Source organism: Cheilinus undulatus, linkage group 4 (genome assembly GCF_018320785.1).
Source record: "Cheilinus undulatus linkage group 4, ASM1832078v1, whole genome shotgun sequence".
Taxonomy (NCBI): Eukaryota; Metazoa; Chordata; class Actinopteri; order Labriformes; family Labridae; genus Cheilinus; species Cheilinus undulatus.
In genome coordinates, this window is record NC_054868.1 from 49,533,578 (window position 1) to 49,551,576 (window position 17,999).

Below are 17,999 nucleotides of genomic sequence, written 5' to 3' on the forward strand. Positions count from 1 at the left end.
CAGGCGTCTTAAGAGAGCTACTCTATGTGTGACGTAATCGTTTCAAGAAAGATGTGGTTGGCCGTCCACATGGAGACGAAACAGTAGTCGTTTATGGATTTGTGCACTCCGGGACCCGTTTTCAAAAATGATCATTTACAGTCACCCAAAACGTTGTTTCGGTTTGGATGAAACACAGATACGACAAAAAACTTTTGCATATACTCCGAATACTCTGAATTCGTCTCCATGTAGATGAGGCCTAGGGAGTCTGCTGAAACGGCCACTACCGCAACTGATCATGGGAATGGAGCCTTAAATGAAAACTAACTTTCCACAGCCCATCAGGAATTTAAGAGGATATTTGAAGCCTATGGGATTTGGTCAATTCTGCTTGATGGAGGGTAGCTACATTTGATCCAGTGTGGACTATTATCTTTTTGATGGAGGACGGGAGAGAAGGCATTTTTTATGGTATCAGTGACAGTGGCTCCAGGAAGACCGAGCTGTGGCCAGCAAGAGCACATCACGCTGTGCCTCTGTGGTGTGTGGCACACCCACCGGCCAATGGGGGCTCTGGGGTGCGCTGCAGCTCATGGATGGATTCCTATCCAGTAGCTGCATGTTTCGCTGCCTCTGGATGGTTGAAAACTCCGAGCTCCTCCACATGACTGCCTCCTTGCTGAGGATGATTTTACTGGTTGTTGTTGCTGTGCGACAGAATGAATGGGCACAAATCCTCACAAACACTCCAAATTTTGAGGAAAGATTCCAAAAAGAGTGGAGGCTGTTATACAGTAGCTGTTAAAGTAAATGTATTTAAATACAATGTCATTACAGTACCTGTTGGTGTACAAATACTTTTGTCCATAAAGTGTACCATTCACACTCAGGTAGGACAGGGTAAGTCTAGCTATGACAGCTCTGCCATTAGGACTATAATAGATCCACAATGGAGAAAAAGAATGAGATTTTTGCTTTGGATCCACACTGTTGAGCTCTATGTAAAGCTGGTATCAGTGTTATTTCATTTCACTAGGAAAATGAAAATTACACTAAGAACAGACTTAAAGAATCATGCTTTTGTTATCCGTCAGCATGTGATGGAAGACAATAAGGCTTTGAAACACACGTTTCCAATTCTGTTTTGTCTGAGAAGAACAGAGAAAAACTCCGTGACAAAGGGGTTTTACCCTCTCTATACACTTCTCGAAAATTGGCATAGTGCTTACGTGGGGAAACCACAACAACCATGTTTCCTCTGCACCTCTTTCAAACCTAGATCTGGTCTGTGAAGAGACGAGTTACAATCACATTGTGAACAGGTAAACAGGCATGGAGAGGACTGCTGGGTCGTTTGAATGAATGGGATACGACAGGGGAAGATAAAGCAACAGTGGACGGGTGAGTAATGATTCAAACTTCTTGTTTCAGTTTAATGAATGAGGAGTGTTTCATAGGAAATGATGCTAAAGCAGAAGAGGAGATGATGAAGAGCATGACAAAGAGAGGTCTGATTGTTCATGGTGATAAGAAATTGTTGTAATTTACAAAGAAAAAAAAAGATGATGAAACCGTGCCAGAGATGGATTACAACATTTCCTCATGTAGTGAGGCAGACTGTTGAGAAATTTTACAAAATGATCTGTGCTCAAGTTTCCATGGCTTTCTTTTAGAGCTCTCAGTGGCCTCTGCTGTAAAACCCAGTGGTGGACTGACATGGGGTAAATGTGCAAGTAAATTAAGAACATTTCTTATCATCTGTACTTGGATGCATGTGGTTTGTTTTCCTGCTTTTGCTCAACGCAAGTAAGAAAGTGGCATGAGTTACTTTCACTTACAGCTCATTCAGAAAGTACTCAAACCCCCTTCACTTTTTTCACTTTTGTTGTTGCAGCCTCATAAAATTGTGCAAGCAGAATTTAACTTTTATCCATCCACCCATCCATCCATCCATTCTATACCCCTTATTCCGTTCCGGGTCAGGGGTGGGCTGGAGCCTATCCCAGCTGTCATTGGGTGAGAGGCGGGGTACACCTTGGACTGGTCACCAGTCAATCGCAGGAATTTAACTTTTATTCTGTTGCAAATTTATGAAAAATAAATAAAACTGAAATATCACATTGACATAAGTAACCAGAGCCTTTGCTAGCTCAGGTTCAATTAAATTGATCGGATATGATTTGGAGAGGCTCCCACCTCTCTATAGAAGGCCTCACATCTGACAATATCTGAGCAAAAACCCAGCCATGAGGTCAGAGGAGCTGCCTGCAGAGCTCAGAGACAGGATTGTTGTTGGCTACAAACATATTTGCACTACCAGGACTCCTCCAAGAGCCTGTCTGTCAGCCAAACTGAGTAATCAAGGGAGATGGGCCTTAGTAAGGCCCACAGTGGTCTCTGACTGGGCTCCAGAGATCCTGTGTGGAGATGAGGCAAAGATCCAGAAGGACATCCATCACTGCAGTCCTCCTCTGATCTGAGCTGTCAGACAGAGTGGCTAGACAGAAGCCTCTCCTCAGTGCAGAACACATGAAAGCTGGCTTGGCCTTCATTTGGGTTTTTTTTCAAGACAGGTCACTTTGAATGAGGTTTTGTTGTTTTTCTAATCGGTGAAGATTGGGATCACACTTTCGTACAGGCTAAAGTTGGTGGATCTTATCATAACCGACCTTCAAAAGCATTTCAAATAATTATTAATGCTAAGTTTAAAGGTCACATATTCTATCCTTTTAAGACAAGTGTATATTGACCTCAGAGGTCCCCAAAACATGCCTGTGAGGTTTGTTGTGGATAAACATTCTAATGTTGGATTTTTGCACATCTTAAAACCCCTCTGTTTCAGCCCTGTTCACATCGGGCTGTTTCTGTTTCTGTAGCTTTAAATGTGAATGAGCTGTCTGACTCCGCCCCTCTCAGGAAATTGATGTGGCTTAATGGATGTGGGTCCAGGTTCAGGAGAGCTGTTTAAAGTGTTAAATAGAGGCTGTCAAGATTAATCGAGTTAATTGCAATTAACAAAGGTCCACAATTAGTGCACTCATTTTTTAAATGGAACTTGGGTGACTTTTCGGGGCTTTCAAAGATTAAATCCACACCATTGACTTCGATGCTGAACTTATTGTCATCCATTATACTTGTAAATCCATTTGTTGTGTCTGCCATTAGCAGCTAAAGCTAAGTGCCATTTTGTATCCCACAGTGCTTTGTGATGGGCTGGGGCAACCAATGGCAGGCTGTTCTCATGCTTTGTCGACACTGAGATGATGCAGGAGAGGGCCTGATTAGTTCATTATGGAGAGACAGAGAGCCCGTGATGTGGCCCTCTGTGCCACTGCAGACAGGAACTGCTTTGAGAAATGGCTCAAATAGAGCCAAAACTGAGAAGTGCAAGGACTTTTCTTTGAAAATATGTGAATATTTTTGAAGAACAAGTTTAAAAAAGTCTTTGTAATTACTGTGTCACATATAATCATTTTTGAGTTTCAATTTTCATTTAGGTTTTTCCTTTTAGTCCAGGTTGTCTTGAAAAAAACAAACTGTGCACCACTGGTTTGCTGTTTTACAACCTTTGTAAGACACTAAGTCCAGGAGAGACAAAGCAGTCAAAAAATAGCTAAGGGCTTGAAGGGTTAAATGCAGAAAAATGGTCAAATCTTCAGCCAGCTCTCATTCAAACACACAAATCTGATAATGATATCCTACCAGTAATAACACCTCATCTACCACTGCTTACAGTGGCTTCTGCTAATTTGTAGTTTCTGTAACATTAGACCATGATTTATGAAACCCAGATAGTTTCATCCTGCCCTGCATGCACTTTTATTGTTCATACAGCTCTGGAGGTCAAAGGAAGTGAAAATATGTGGGGAACTTGCGTTGGTACACGGGAAGAGTAGAAGCAGAAAAGAAAGCAGACAGCGTGGGGAGAGAGTGTGATCATTCTCATGATGGGGTGTTTAAAAAGCCACATGATGTCCATAATGCTCCTCTACAGAATAACAAAAGTCTACAGTCACTCTATGGCTCTATGAGAGTGCACTCTGAGTGTAATGCTACTTTTAGCATGCTCGAATTTTATCAAAGTCGATGCAAGGATGTCTGAACCAGAACAGCTTATCATCAGTGTCATCATCCTCTCAGTTCCACAGTGTGCAGTAATTTTATCCAAATTATGTCTCAGGTTTTGGACACAAAAACATAAATAAATGCATGCTTTAAAGTAGGGCTGTCAAGATTAATCACGATTAACTACAATCCACAATTAGTGCACTAATCAGTTTTTAATTGCCATTAATCACATGCTTTTTTCGCTTTCAACAAACATGTTTCAGACACATCGGCGTCTCCCTGAAGCCAGAATAAGTCCACCGCTGCTCCTTTAAAAAAACTCAGACAGCTCAGTGGACAAGTCCAAAATCACCGTAATCATGTATCATCAAATATTTACCGTTTAACTGTTGACATATTTCCTATTCAGTGCAAAACTAATTTCTTTTTACATGATTTAGTTCATGTTAAAATCTTCAATCTTCCCTTACCCTTAGTTTAAAACAGCAGAACAGATCAGCATGACAAAAACAGTTTGAATGCAAAATAGTGGAATTTTAGAATGCCATAAAAATGTGTGTGATTAACTACAGAAATCCTGAGATTAATTGAGATTAAAAATTGTAACCTTTTGGCAGCCCTACTTTAAAAATGTCTCCATAAAATATTCCTAGAGCACTTCGGTAATTCATGAGCAGCTTCAACCAAACCACTAAAAATGACGCAATATTTAGATTTTCTTTTCTTGACAGTTTCAAAAGAATTTGAATGACATTGAATATTTGTATGTTGCATCAAAGTAACCACCAAGAGTTAAGACACATTAAATACTACACGCAGGAGAGGAACAAGCTTGTTGGTTGTTGAATGAGCTCTTTCTGTGTTTTCAGCAACAACAACTCCTTTCTGGGAAAAGAGGAAGTGGTTTCATCTGACAGTTTACGCCTGTGATGTTTGAAGTTGATTATTTTTTTGCACAAGGCAGAAAAAAAGGAAACTAAGAATACGTGGAAATAGTGTGTTAGCTTTTTTCATTTCACAGTCGTAAAGGCTTTTGGGGAAATCCAGAGGTATAAATGAAAGCCTGTCTCAGTGAGAGAGGTTAGACACAGATAGACTGTCGAGGAGATAGTGGCTGACAGTCAGACTGGGCTTGTTTATATGAATAAAAGTGCTTCCTAGGAGATTTTGGTCATTTACTTCTCCATTGCTAGAAAAGAAAAACTTCACAAGTGCTGACCTACTTGTTGGGGGAGTTTTCTGACTGTCCAGTGTGACTTTAAATGGTTTCATTAATCTCCTGACGTCAGACATGAGCTGACAGAAAAGGAAGGCCAGACTTGAGTGCCGTCCTCCAATGACAGGATGTTGTCATCAAAGTACCACTCTTTGAGTGGTTATTAAATATTTCTTCATCAATAAGCCTGACTAAATTTAGCACTAGATTTATCAGGGCTATATATATTTATCAGATATATAAGGGATGCAACTAACAGCTATTTAAATAATTAGTTAACTGATCTTTTGTTTATAGATTTATTCAGATGCCCAAACCACTTCAACTGGCTCTACTTCAAGATCCCTTTAGATGCCTGAACTCCTCACCTTATCTCTAAAGGGCGCATACACACAAGAGCTGTTTGGTCCACTTTAAATAAACTCTGGTCTGTTTCATTGGTTCGTTTGGAGTGGTGTGAAAGCTTGGTGTCTGGTGCGGACCAAACAAGCCGACTCTGGTCAGCTCAAAAACGGGGGTCTTGGTTCGCTTTCAAACAAACCCCTGGTGTGGTTCATTTGAGGTGTGAAAGCAAAGCAGACAAACTTGTGAACAAAAGACAGGGAGCGTCATAAAGCATAATGATTTGTACATGTGATTTAATACGCTCAAATACATGTCAGTACCTTGCCCAGCGTCTATGTAACCATAGTAAGCCGTTGTAGTCTTTCGCTCACCTGTTGGCTCAACTTTTTCTTCAGTACTGACTCATTCGTTTCTGGCTGCTCATTATTCCCCAACACAAAAGCAGAATTCCCAAAAAGGCATAAATTTGGTGCTGTTTCATTATTGAAAGAGACCCGCAGAAGGAGATGGATTTCACGTTTTGTCTCCTCCTATGTCTCCTTTTCTGCTTCACTGCTCTTTGTTTGGGATGACAGCGCCACAAATGTATCTATACGGCTTGATGTTACTTAGACGGTTTAGTTTGTTAGACCAAGTGCAATGTGAATGCAAACAAAACCACGGGAAACTGCAACAAGGTTGTAATTTGAGCCTCGAACCGAACCGACTCCCCCAGGTGTGATATAAGAGCACAGACATCCTCCTGAGGAATCTCATTTCGACCGCTTAAACCCGCAATCTTATTCTTTCTGTCTTTACCCAGAAATCATGACCATAGGTGAGGGTTGGAATGAAAATCAACCAGTAAATTGAGAGTTTTGCCTTCCAGCACAGCTCCCACTCCACCACCAAGAAAAGCCCTCTTGGCTGTCATTGTTTTGCACTGAGGAGAGGCTAGCCACTCAGCTGAGTGATGCTTGTCCTGCTGGAAGTTTGTCTCAGAACCAACCCAGTGCTGATTTGGATGCAGAGGTATCACTTGAGGAGGATATTTCCTGTACAGCTTCCTTGTATTCATCTTTGTGATACAACTATGATTATTTTTATTTTATCTTTTATTAAAGACCTATTTGTCTAATGAGTGACCGGTTAGTGATTATGATCGATGTGAACATGTAATCAGATCACTGCAGGTTTAAGAGAAGTTGATAGGGTTAACAGGAAGTTAGATTAATGGAACATCTGAATTCTCAGAAGACAACAGCTCTGACCTTTAATTAAAGCCACAAACCAGGTGACCTGGTGCAGCAAGAACTAGAGCACAACCTGAACCACAAGAGAAAAATTGAAAAAGTGAAGAAAATACCACAAAGTCTTCTTGAGATACCACATTCCCAAGAAAGACCTGATAGATCAACAGAAGAAGATATAACGTCTCCAGTCCTGACTGCTGCTGGTGTTTAAGTGTGAGAACATTTTGATGTTAAATCCCAGTACTGTAATCCAGGTTTCACAATGATTTTAGCTACACTAGATGAGACCAGTGAGAGACTTTTGATGACAGAGTTTCAGAATGTCTTTGGGTGGTGCTAAAATTGAAACCACTTAATCAGGTGGATCTCAGATTAGGCCGGGTGAGGAGTTGTTTGCCCTCATTCTGTCTCTCTCTTTTGGGTGCCTGATTGTATTTGTCAAGGCGGCATCACTTATCCAATTTACAGTCACCTGTTTCCTCTCCTCCAGGCTCCGCTCTCCTGGGCAGTGCTGGGGTGGACTATACACCATCTGGACATTTTTGAAGGGAGGAGCAGGGCCTCTCCAGTTTTTTATCCTACTCTATTTGATAGAAATTGAACATCATTTCATGACCTTTGTACATCAATAGCTTTTCTTTATTAATATACTCTAGTAATCAATCGAAACTCTCTTTAATAAAATCCTATCATGGACCCCCAGGGAGTTTATGGCGTTGGAAGCAGATGCATCAGGCTGTAAATGTTTCTGAGTTTTTGCTCTGTGATTTAGGATTGGTTGATCTGTGTTTGTAACTGCTGTGTCATGTCTATCACTCTGTTGGTTGTGCTGCTGCCAGTCAACACACTCTTGAGATTCCTGATCTCAATGAGATTTTTTTGGTTAGATAAATTTAAATAAAATGGTTGAAATCAAGGATTTCAAGGCTATTTATTTTAATTCAAGTTCAATTGTTAGGGACAGATACAATATACATAGACAACTGAGAACAGCAATCTCATGCAGGTATCATGGTATTTATGGCAAATCCCTGGATTAATCACATTAATCTCGAGCATTTAAGGTCCACAATTTGTGCGCTAGTTTTTTAAATCAGGATTAATCACATACTTTATTGTCTTAGATACAAGGGGTGTGAATTATTTTGTACCACAATCATTTGGATTATATTTAGGGGAAAACCTCTCTGTGCACTGATTGGCACATCTCATCTGACTGACAGATAGCTCGACAGTAAGCTACGTTTCTGTCAACCACAATGCTAGCTAGCTAGCTGACAGGAAGTCGCACTTAGTGGGCGGGCCAGTAGGTTGATCCAAAGTTTGGTTGAGACCGTGATTTCAATATGGAAGCTGCGGCCGATTGGCTTCAAGAGCTGTTTGAGTCTGCCTATTGTAAGCAGACAGCTGACGTCACACAGGGTTTGTCCAATTCTTTCTACAATCTATGCTCAGTCATTGTGCTTTGGTTAAGCCACGTCAGCATTTCCCTGCAGCCACAGTGATGTAAAATAACTACTGCTGCTCCTAAATGTCTCATTTCACTTGAAATAAAAGTCAGCATCTTAGTGGACGAGAAAAAAGTCATCTCTACGTTGTGTTAACAGATATTTGCCTTTTTATTTTCCACTTATTTCCTTCTCAATCCATAGCAAGTTCCTTTTTCTGTGGTTAAGTTCATGTTTAATCTTAGATCTATATGCAGGTCTGTATCCGAAAAAACTGTTAAGAATGCAAAATAGTGACTTTTTAAATGGATGTGATTAAATTGTGAATAACTATTCAATTTCTGAGATTAATTACAATTAAATTTGTAATATTTTACTACCTCTCTTTGAAATATGCTGGGGGGGTTTGGCCATGCCCCTCGGAGAGGATGGAAATGTTCTGCAGGGTGAAAGTTGTTTGGTGTATCTGTGCCTGAAGGTGTTTGTAGGTCACTCTGAAACACTTTGTACCTGTAACACACACACTTCCTGTTTTGTAAACACCTCAAATGCCACTGTGTTTAAGGTGAAAAGCATTAATCCTCAGTATTTACGACAGCCATAGAGGGCAAATAGGGGTGATAGGGAAACAGCATTAATTATCAGTCCCTCCTGACTGTGCTACTGAATATGTAACACAGGGGAAATAACTCCCTACAGGAACTAGAGTAGAGTGAGCAAACTTTTAGATCACATAAAAATTTGTATAGTGAAGTAGTCAGTATCTAGCTGTGTTAGCTCAGCATGTTGGAAACTTTTCACAACAGGTATTACTGTTAGAATAAGGCTTTTTTAAATAAAGGAAATACAGGAAGAAGAAGCTCCGAGGTGTTAACGTCACCAAATTTACCACAAACGTAGGTGTTAAGAGACATGATCTGGCTGTTGATAAGAGATTACATTTCTAGGTAGCTGACCTTTAAGGCTGTACATTATCGATTATCGTGTCTCTTTACGTTGACTGTGATTTTCCTTCTTCTTCAAAATGATAAAATTAATGCATAATGTTTTTCTTCAGGACTTCAGATGGAATACAAGCAACACTGAACAACATCCAGAGCAGCTGCAAGTAAGACACTTATGTTCATATTTAACGGTTAATTCTGACATCAGGATTGTAAATCTCTAACATTTGGAGGAACCACAAACTGACATCAGGGCTCCGTTGTCTGAAATTAGTCTGGATTCACACTGAAAGCTTTAAGACATAACATAAACATAAAGTCACTTTACTTTGGTTGCATCTAACTGATTGTCTCAGTTGATTATTAGGTGTTGTAACACACTCATTTGTTTGGCAAGTGTGCATGAACTGTCTTTCTGTCTGCTGATGCATATCACTATACATTACTGCAGGGGTTCTTAAACTTTTCAGGGTTAGGGACCTCTTACAGGGCAGAACATTTTCCAAGGACCCCACATAACCCTCACGCTGATTAAACATATGTTGACTGTCATTTGTACTCCTAGATGCTGTATTTTACAGTCTTCAACCTAAATACAAGCTCTTGTCCAATTGAGTGTGGCTTCTTACTTTTTGCAGCTCTTTAAGGAGCCAAAAAAGAATCCCTCTGTGCTTTTTCTGAGGCTGAAGTCATGTTCACCAGTCCTGTTTTCTGGTGGATGTATTCTCACCCTTACGTCAGAAAAAATAGTTTGTTTTGTCCTTAAACTCTGCATGCTTTGTTATCAGATGATGCTTTACTTTGGCGGGCTTCATGGCTCCACATGAAGACACATAACACATTTTGGTCTCCCATCGCTGTTCTTAATAAAACCAAACTCCAGATAGCTGTCATGCCCCCCGGGGGGCGTGGAGTCATGGCAGAAGGGGGCAGGGCAAGGCAAGGCAAAGCAACACCATTTGATCACTTCAGCACTGTAGCAGACGAGTATTAACATCTCCTCAGATTCAACAGTGTTATTGCAGTTCTAATCCAAGCACTTTGGAGTGGAAAAAGAGTACCTACTGCCAGGCATGACAGCCTTGAGATTTTTTTTTTCTGCTGTTGCCTCAATTAAGACAAAAAACAAATCAAAGCTGGACATTGAAAATGAACTGAAAGTGGCAGCCTCACAACTGCATTCAGGACTCAAAAGATCTGTCGCACCAAATAAGCCCACAGTGCCACTGAAATTATTGCAGGACTGGGTGTAAAAATCCTATTATTCTGATTTTAATAAGTTCTTATTTTTCGGGAAATTGTTCATCTTTGGAGAGCCACATTGTTAAAACTCTTTTTTTTTTTTAGGTTTTACGTTGGAATAAATTTAAAAAAAATAAGGAATTTGTAAGCAAAAATTGTGAACGACAGTGTGTTTGTCATACATTTTCACATTTTCACATGTTGATATGTAAGGTGAGGAGAAGGGGGGGCCTGAAAATATTTTCATCGGCCAAAGGGGGGCCTGGAAGAAAGAGTCTGGGAACCACTGCATTAATGGATCTTTTATTATGAAAGGGTATAGTCTCCATTATAATAATATTTATGGGTACTTTTATGATAGGTAAAAGTCTTTTGTATATATGAATAATTAACACTGATCTTTATAATAATAGAGAATGGTCTTCATTATGATATTAATGATTAACACTGGTCTTTAGTTTAATCAGGTAGTTTTTATTGTAATATTACTGATTAGGACTGGTCTTTATTATGAAAGGTTATAGTTGTCTATATTAATGGATTTTTATTATAACATGGTGTTGTTTCTATTATAATATTAGTGATTAACACTGGTCTTTATTATAATATGGTATTGTTTTTATTATAATATTAATGATTAACACTGGTCTTTATTATAATATGGTATTGTTTTTATTATAATATTAATGATTAACACTGGTCTTTATTATAATATGGTATTGTTTCTATTATAATATTAGTGATAAACACTGGTCTTTATTATAATATGGTATTGTTTTTATTATAATATATGTGATTAACTCTGGTCTTTATTATAATATGGTATTGTTTTTATTATAATATTAGTGATTAACTCTGGTCTTTATTATAATATGGTATTGTTTTTATTATAATATTAGTGATTAACTCTGGTCTTTATTATAATATGGTATTGTTTTTATTATAATATTAGTGATTAACTCTGGTCTTTATTATAATATGGTATTGTTTTTATTATAATATTAGTGATTAACTCTGGTCTTTATTATAATATGGTATTGTTTCTATTATAATATTAGTGATTAACACTGGTCTTTATTATAATATGGTATTGTTTTTATTATAATATTAGTGATTAACTCTGGTCTTTATTATAATATGGTATTGTTTTTATTATAATATTAGTGATTAACTCTGGTCTTTATTATAATATGGTATTGTTTTTATTATAATATTAGTGATTAACACTGGTCTTTATTATAATATGGTATTGTTTTTATTATAATATTAGTGATTAACTCTGGTCTTTATTATAATATGGTATTGTTTTTATTATAATATTAGTGATTAACTCTGGTCTTTATTATAATATGGTATTGTTTTTATTATAATATTAGTGATTAACACTGGTCTTTATTATAATATGGTATTGTTTTTATTATAATATTAGTGATTAACTCTGGTCTTTATTATAATATGGTATTGTTTTTATTATAATATTAGTGATTAACTCTGGTCTTTATTATAATATGGTATTGTTTTTATTATAATATTAGTGATTAACTCTGGTCTTAATTATAATATGGTATTGTTTTTATTATAATATTAGTGATTAACTCTGGTCTTTATTATAATATGGTATTGTTTTTATTATAATATTAGTGATTAACTCTGGTCTTTATTATAATATGGTATTGTTTTTATTATAATATATGTGATTAACTCTGGTCTTTATTATAATATGGTATTGTTTTTATTATAATATTAGTGATTAACTCTGGTCTTTATTATAATATGGTATTGTTTTTATTATAATATTAGTGATTAACACTGGTCTTTATTATAATATGGTATTGTTTTTATTATAATATTAGTGATTAACTCTGGTCTTTATTATAATATGGTATAGTTTTTATTATAATATTAGTGATTAACACTGGTCTTTATTATAATATGGTATTGTTTTTATTATAATATTAGTGATTAACTCTGGTCTTTATTATAATATGGTATTGTTTTTATTATAATATTAGTGATTAACTCTGGTCTTTATTATAATATGGTATTGTTTTTATTATAATATTAATGATTAACTCTGGTCTTTATTATAATATGGTATAGTTTTTATTATAATATTAGTGATTAACACTGGTCTTTATTATAATATGGTATTGTTTTTATTATAATATTAGTGATTAACACTGGTCTTTATTATAATATGGTATTGTTTTTATTATAATATTAGTGATTAACTCTGGTCTTTATTATAATATGGTATTGTTTTTATTATAATATTAGTGATTAACACTGGTCTTTATTATAATATGGTATTGTTTTTATTATAATATTAGTGATTAACACTGGTCTTTATTATAATATGGTATTGTTTTTATTATAATATTATTGATTAACTCTGGTCTTTATTATAATATGGTATTGTTTTTATTATAATATTAGTGATTAACACTGGTCTTTATTATAATATGGTATTGTTTTTATTATAATATTAGTGATTAACTCTGGTCTTTATTATAATATGGTATTGTTTTTATTATAATATTAGTGATTAACTCTGGTCTTTATTATAATATGGTATTGTTTTTATTATAATATTAGTGATTAACTCTGGTCTTTATTATAATATGGTATTGTTTTTATTATAATATTAGTGATTAACTCTGGTCTTAATTATAATATGGTATTGTTTTTATTATAATATTAGTGATTAACTCTGGTCTTTATTATAATATGGTATTGTTTTTATTATAATATTAATGATTAACACTGGTCTTTATTATAATATGGTATTGTTTTTATTATAATATTAGTGATTAACACTGGTCTTTATTATAATATGGTATTGTTTTTATTATAATATTAGTGATTAACTCTGGTCTTTATTATAATATGGTATTGTTTTTATTATAATATTAGTGATTAACACTGGTCTTTATTATAATATGGTATTGTTTTTATTATAATATTAGTGATTAACTCTGGTCTTTATTATAATATGGTATTGTTTTTATTATAATATTAGTGATTAACTCTGGTCTTTATTATAATATGGTATTGTTTTTATTATAATATTAGTGATTAACTCTGGTCTTTATTATAATATGGTATTGTTTTTATTATAATATTAGTGATTAACTCTGGTCTTGCCCCTGTTTAAAGGGACAATGCACACTGAAATCACTGCAGACTAATGCCGCTAACTACTATTGCCACGTACCTTATACAACCCAACCTCAAAAATACGGAAATATCACTTTCAGACGCTGTCTTTGTTTTTGATCCATGTGAGGCAGACAGTGATCTGCACCCCCAGGTACTCAACACTTGAAACCACTTAAACAGCTGCCCTAAATTGATGCAGAGGTTGTTTACTCTGTTGTTTACTTTCTCCAGTTTTTCTACCTCCTGTCTGGTTCTGACCAACCTGTTGAGAACAGCTGGATTATCCCTGGATATTCTTGGGTTAATCCAGTGGTTCATCACTTATTGCTGAATAGATCTAACAGATGTTTTAACAGTGCATGTAAAGGGAACTACTCTGAGGCAGAATCTGAAACTTTCCATTTCTGTTTTTTTTTTTTCATTTCCTGGTGGTATCACACCTCTTTTTCTGTTGTATTTTTGATCATAACTTTTATTTAAAGACACAGAGAAACACGCAGCTGTGAACATCTTTATTATTTATCTCACAGAATGAAAAGAAAACGGAAGCTGTGAGTTTGTAACTCTCCACCAAAACCCCACCTCAACCTCAGTAGACCGGCTTTGAAAACCCGAACAAGGACGATCAACGCCAGAATAAATGGAGAGAATTAAGAAAACCATTCTGCTAATTCTTCCTCTCCTACTGATTCATGCCTGTTCCAGCGAACAGCAGGAGTCATGTCCCAGCCAGCCTGATAAATGTGAGTGATGTTTTAATTTATGCTCTTTTATCATCTTGCACAATCAGTTTACAGTTACACAAGATCATTACTACATCAAAGCTCTTAAAATGACCTGGCTTGTGTTATTTCTCACAGATCTGTCCTGCTATAATAACTACAGTCGAACCATCACCTGTGAGTGGAACAGCATGAACAAGTCTGACCAAATGTGCACAATATACGCCAGAAAAGGACCTGAGTAAGGATGCACACACAGTTAAATCTTGATGAATTTGTTCACTGAGTAGATGCAAACCATGTGCTCAAATAACAAAAAGTTTCAGTCAACTGAAATGAATATGATGGCAGCACTTACCAGATTATTTAAGTACTGATGATGACACAAGTCTAAAGCTTTGGTTTTCTTTTGGAATTCTTCTCCATTTATTTTAAACTATAGGGATGGGGAATACAATTTTTTTTTTTAATTTGATAACATACTTTTTCATGTAATTTTAGAAAGAATGAAATATTGGACTGTCAGTCTTTTAAAGGTTCAAATTTCAGGCAAATAAAATGATGTTTCCAGGTCATTAACACATTATTTCCCATAAATTTAACTTAGTAACTTAAATTAAATTAAATAGAAATGTTTATGCAAGCAGATAAAAAATAAAATAGATGAAAATTAATTATTATAGCACAAAATTCAAAATAAAATTAAAATATCTACAACATAAACATTTCTTTTTTGAAAAATGCAGATAGAGTTAATTGGAGAATAATATAAATACAGGTCATCAAAAATTTTCATAGAAATATTTGTTTTGAGCCCTGCGATTGACTGGCCACCAGTCCAGGGTGTACCCCGCCTCTCACCCAATGACAGCTGGGCTAGGCTAAAATCGATAATTGAAAGTGTTGGCAACAAATTTATGTACTGATTTGTGTGTTGCATGATTGTGGCGTCACTTCGCATGGCACGGAGCTGTTTGCGCCATACACAGACAGCTGATAAACTTTCATATTTGCCTCACTTTTTGTTCTAAATGTCTGTTAAAACAGGAGAAAGAAGGGAAAAAGCATGAGCTGCACTCAGCAGTTGGGTGTGGGTGTGTGACAGAAATAGTTTGTATGTCCTTCTTTAAGTGCGGGTCAGTCTGACAACAAGCATCAGCGAACTAACCTTTGCTTGTTGAATAAGTGAGTGACAAATATTTTTATCAATGATCACAATATCAATAACTTTTACAGGCTGAGGCTTACCTGTGGCTTTTCTGGGAGGGAATAATTGCAAGAGGATGTAATAAAAGCAGAATCCCACTATAAGAGTCCTTCATCCAAATCATATCCCCAGGCTGTTGTCATTAGTATGATCTTAAAGTGTTTATGTTTGTAAGGAGGATTCCCATCTATTTGAGACCATGTTTTGCTTTGTCTTTATCTGTGTAGGAACGTAATGTCATGGTTTATGGATAAAAAAAACAACTTCCCTTTGGTTATCTACCCCTGGCTTTGGTAGCATGAGTGGTGTCTGATATAGGCTCTACAGTTAAACAGTGAGGGAAAAGTCTGCTGTTGCTTGGCTTTTAGGGTAAATTGATTCTAGTCTTAAATCAACTATTTTAAATTGCCAAACTCAAAGTGATCTAAGCAGGACAGCAGCTTTCATTGTACCCTCAATCTCTGTAGAAAAAAAAACAACATCTTTTTTAAATCAATATTTGGCTAATATCTGATATTGCATTTGTGTATTAACCACATAAAAATGTTGACTTCTGTAGTTTTTCGTACAGCTCCTCCTGTGACCTGAAGCCTGTGGACATCTCAAAACCAGGACCAAGGAAGTGCACCATGATGTTCAAAAAGGATGGAGCTGTGAGTAAAAATCTCAGTAGCTATAGCCTGGCTTTTAACCCAAAATCAGCAACTTTATAACCAAACAGAACCATCCTGATAAAACCTCTACAGCAAACTGTATCTTGTTTTATTTAATCTTTTCTCATCTTTCCTTGATATTCTCTCAGTTTCAGAGCTTCAGTGTGGTGCCCATCGATCTTATCTGTAACCCAGGGAGGGAAATTTCAGTCTACAGTATTTCCTACAGACCATCTTGTCACAGTGAGTACAAACAAAATTGTCAATCCTACTTTAAGCTTACCTTCTGAGCTGTTAAGTTTGACCTAAATCAAACTGTGTGTGGGGCACTGCAGTAAAGCTGGATCCCCCACAAAGACCAAAAATCAACTCCACCACCGTGTCCTGGTTCCCTCCTGGCAACAAGAGAAGAAGCAGAATCAGTTTGCACAAATTCCAGCTGCAGTGGAAACACAAGGATCAGTCATGGGAGGTGTGTATGCATTGTTTCTCTATTTTCATATACACTTGCTGGCCACTTTATTAGGTACACCTTGCTAGTACCAGGTTGGACCCCTTTTTGCCTTCAGAACTTCATTAATTCTTCCTGGCATAGTTTCAACAGGGTGTTGGAAACATCAGATCTATTGGATTGAGATCTGGTGACTGTGGAGGCCATTGGAGTACACTGATCCCATCGTCTTTGAAGTTTGAACCTGTCAGTCCACTGCTTACTTGTGGTACTTCTGGATGTTGTTGATATATGACTTTATTTTTGCATGGTGGAGCCTTAACTAACATTTGAAGATGCAGCAACTTATTGTTATAACTGATTGTTGTGTTCTGAGATGACGTCGTAGAATCTTTAACAGAATTATGCAGGTTTTTAATGCAGGGATCAAAGGTCATAGACATTTAATGATGATTTTCAGCCTGGCCACTTACATGCAGAGACTTCTCCAGATTCTCTGAATTTTCTGAGGATGTTTTGGACTGAAGATGGTAAAGTTGCTCCGTTTCCGATACCAGTTTCGGAAATATGTTCGATACTGCTTAAAATGCAGGTATTGGTATCAGCGAGTACACAAGTTTATGCACCAATCCGATACTGTTTGGTTCAACTTTATATTTTGCTTGGTTTAGTAATGCTAAATGTTAGCATTAAAAACCAAAAAATTAATTCTTCTTTGCTGCCGGCAAACACTGCATGCACACTGCAGCAACAGCAAAGAACAGTGGCTGCAGGACAATTTTTCTCTGAATCTGATCATTAAAGTGCCTTCCAGACCGGCGCTGTCGAATACGACAAGAAGTGACACAGTTTATCAAAAGGTAAATAACTTTTGAACCATAAATCGCGGCCTCTTGTTTTTACTCTCTAGCTAGCCGTTTGGGGTCACAGAGACACTGTACGTTATGATTCTATTTGTTGAGTCAAATAAAGGTCTAAAATTGTTTGTTAGTCTGCACAGTCAGTCCAGAAAGTTCACACTGGTATTGGATTGGTACTCGGTATCCACCGATACCCAACACCTCGGTATCGAAATCATATGGGGAAGGAAAAAAGATCTACTAGATCATGAAATATCTACATTCTTTCCCAGCGCTGAATGATTTGATCGTATTGTGTGATTACAATTCCAAGATAAAATTCAAAACATACATAGATCAGATTACAAAATAAACAGGACTTCTTTCAGAATAACTTTATACTTTCCAAAAATTAAAGTTTCTTTTATTTTCAGAGAGTAAATGTACTCCTACAAAATGCAACGGCACCGCTATTGTAAACTTAAGAGACC

General features: G+C 36.4%; 1 protein-coding gene across 6 annotated transcripts in view; it reads left to right on the forward strand.

Annotated features, from left to right (window-relative positions):
* LOC121508392 (cytokine receptor common subunit beta-like) overlaps positions 1-17,999 on the forward strand; it is a 28,597-nt gene that overhangs the window by 3,315 nt on the left and 7,283 nt on the right. The window contains exons 2-8 of one of the 6 annotated variants that reach the window (XM_041785204.1): positions 1,262-1,383; positions 9,349-9,399; positions 14,167-14,379; positions 14,497-14,599; positions 16,125-16,218; positions 16,368-16,461; positions 16,554-16,690. In XM_041785204.1, the coding sequence (XP_041641138.1) occupies positions 14,277-14,379; positions 14,497-14,599; positions 16,125-16,218; positions 16,368-16,461; positions 16,554-16,690 (531 nt within the window). In that variant the 5' untranslated portion in view covers positions 1,262-1,383; positions 9,349-9,399; positions 14,167-14,276. The other 5 variants (XM_041785207.1, XM_041785206.1, XM_041785205.1 and 2 more) reach the window with 5 other exon arrangements.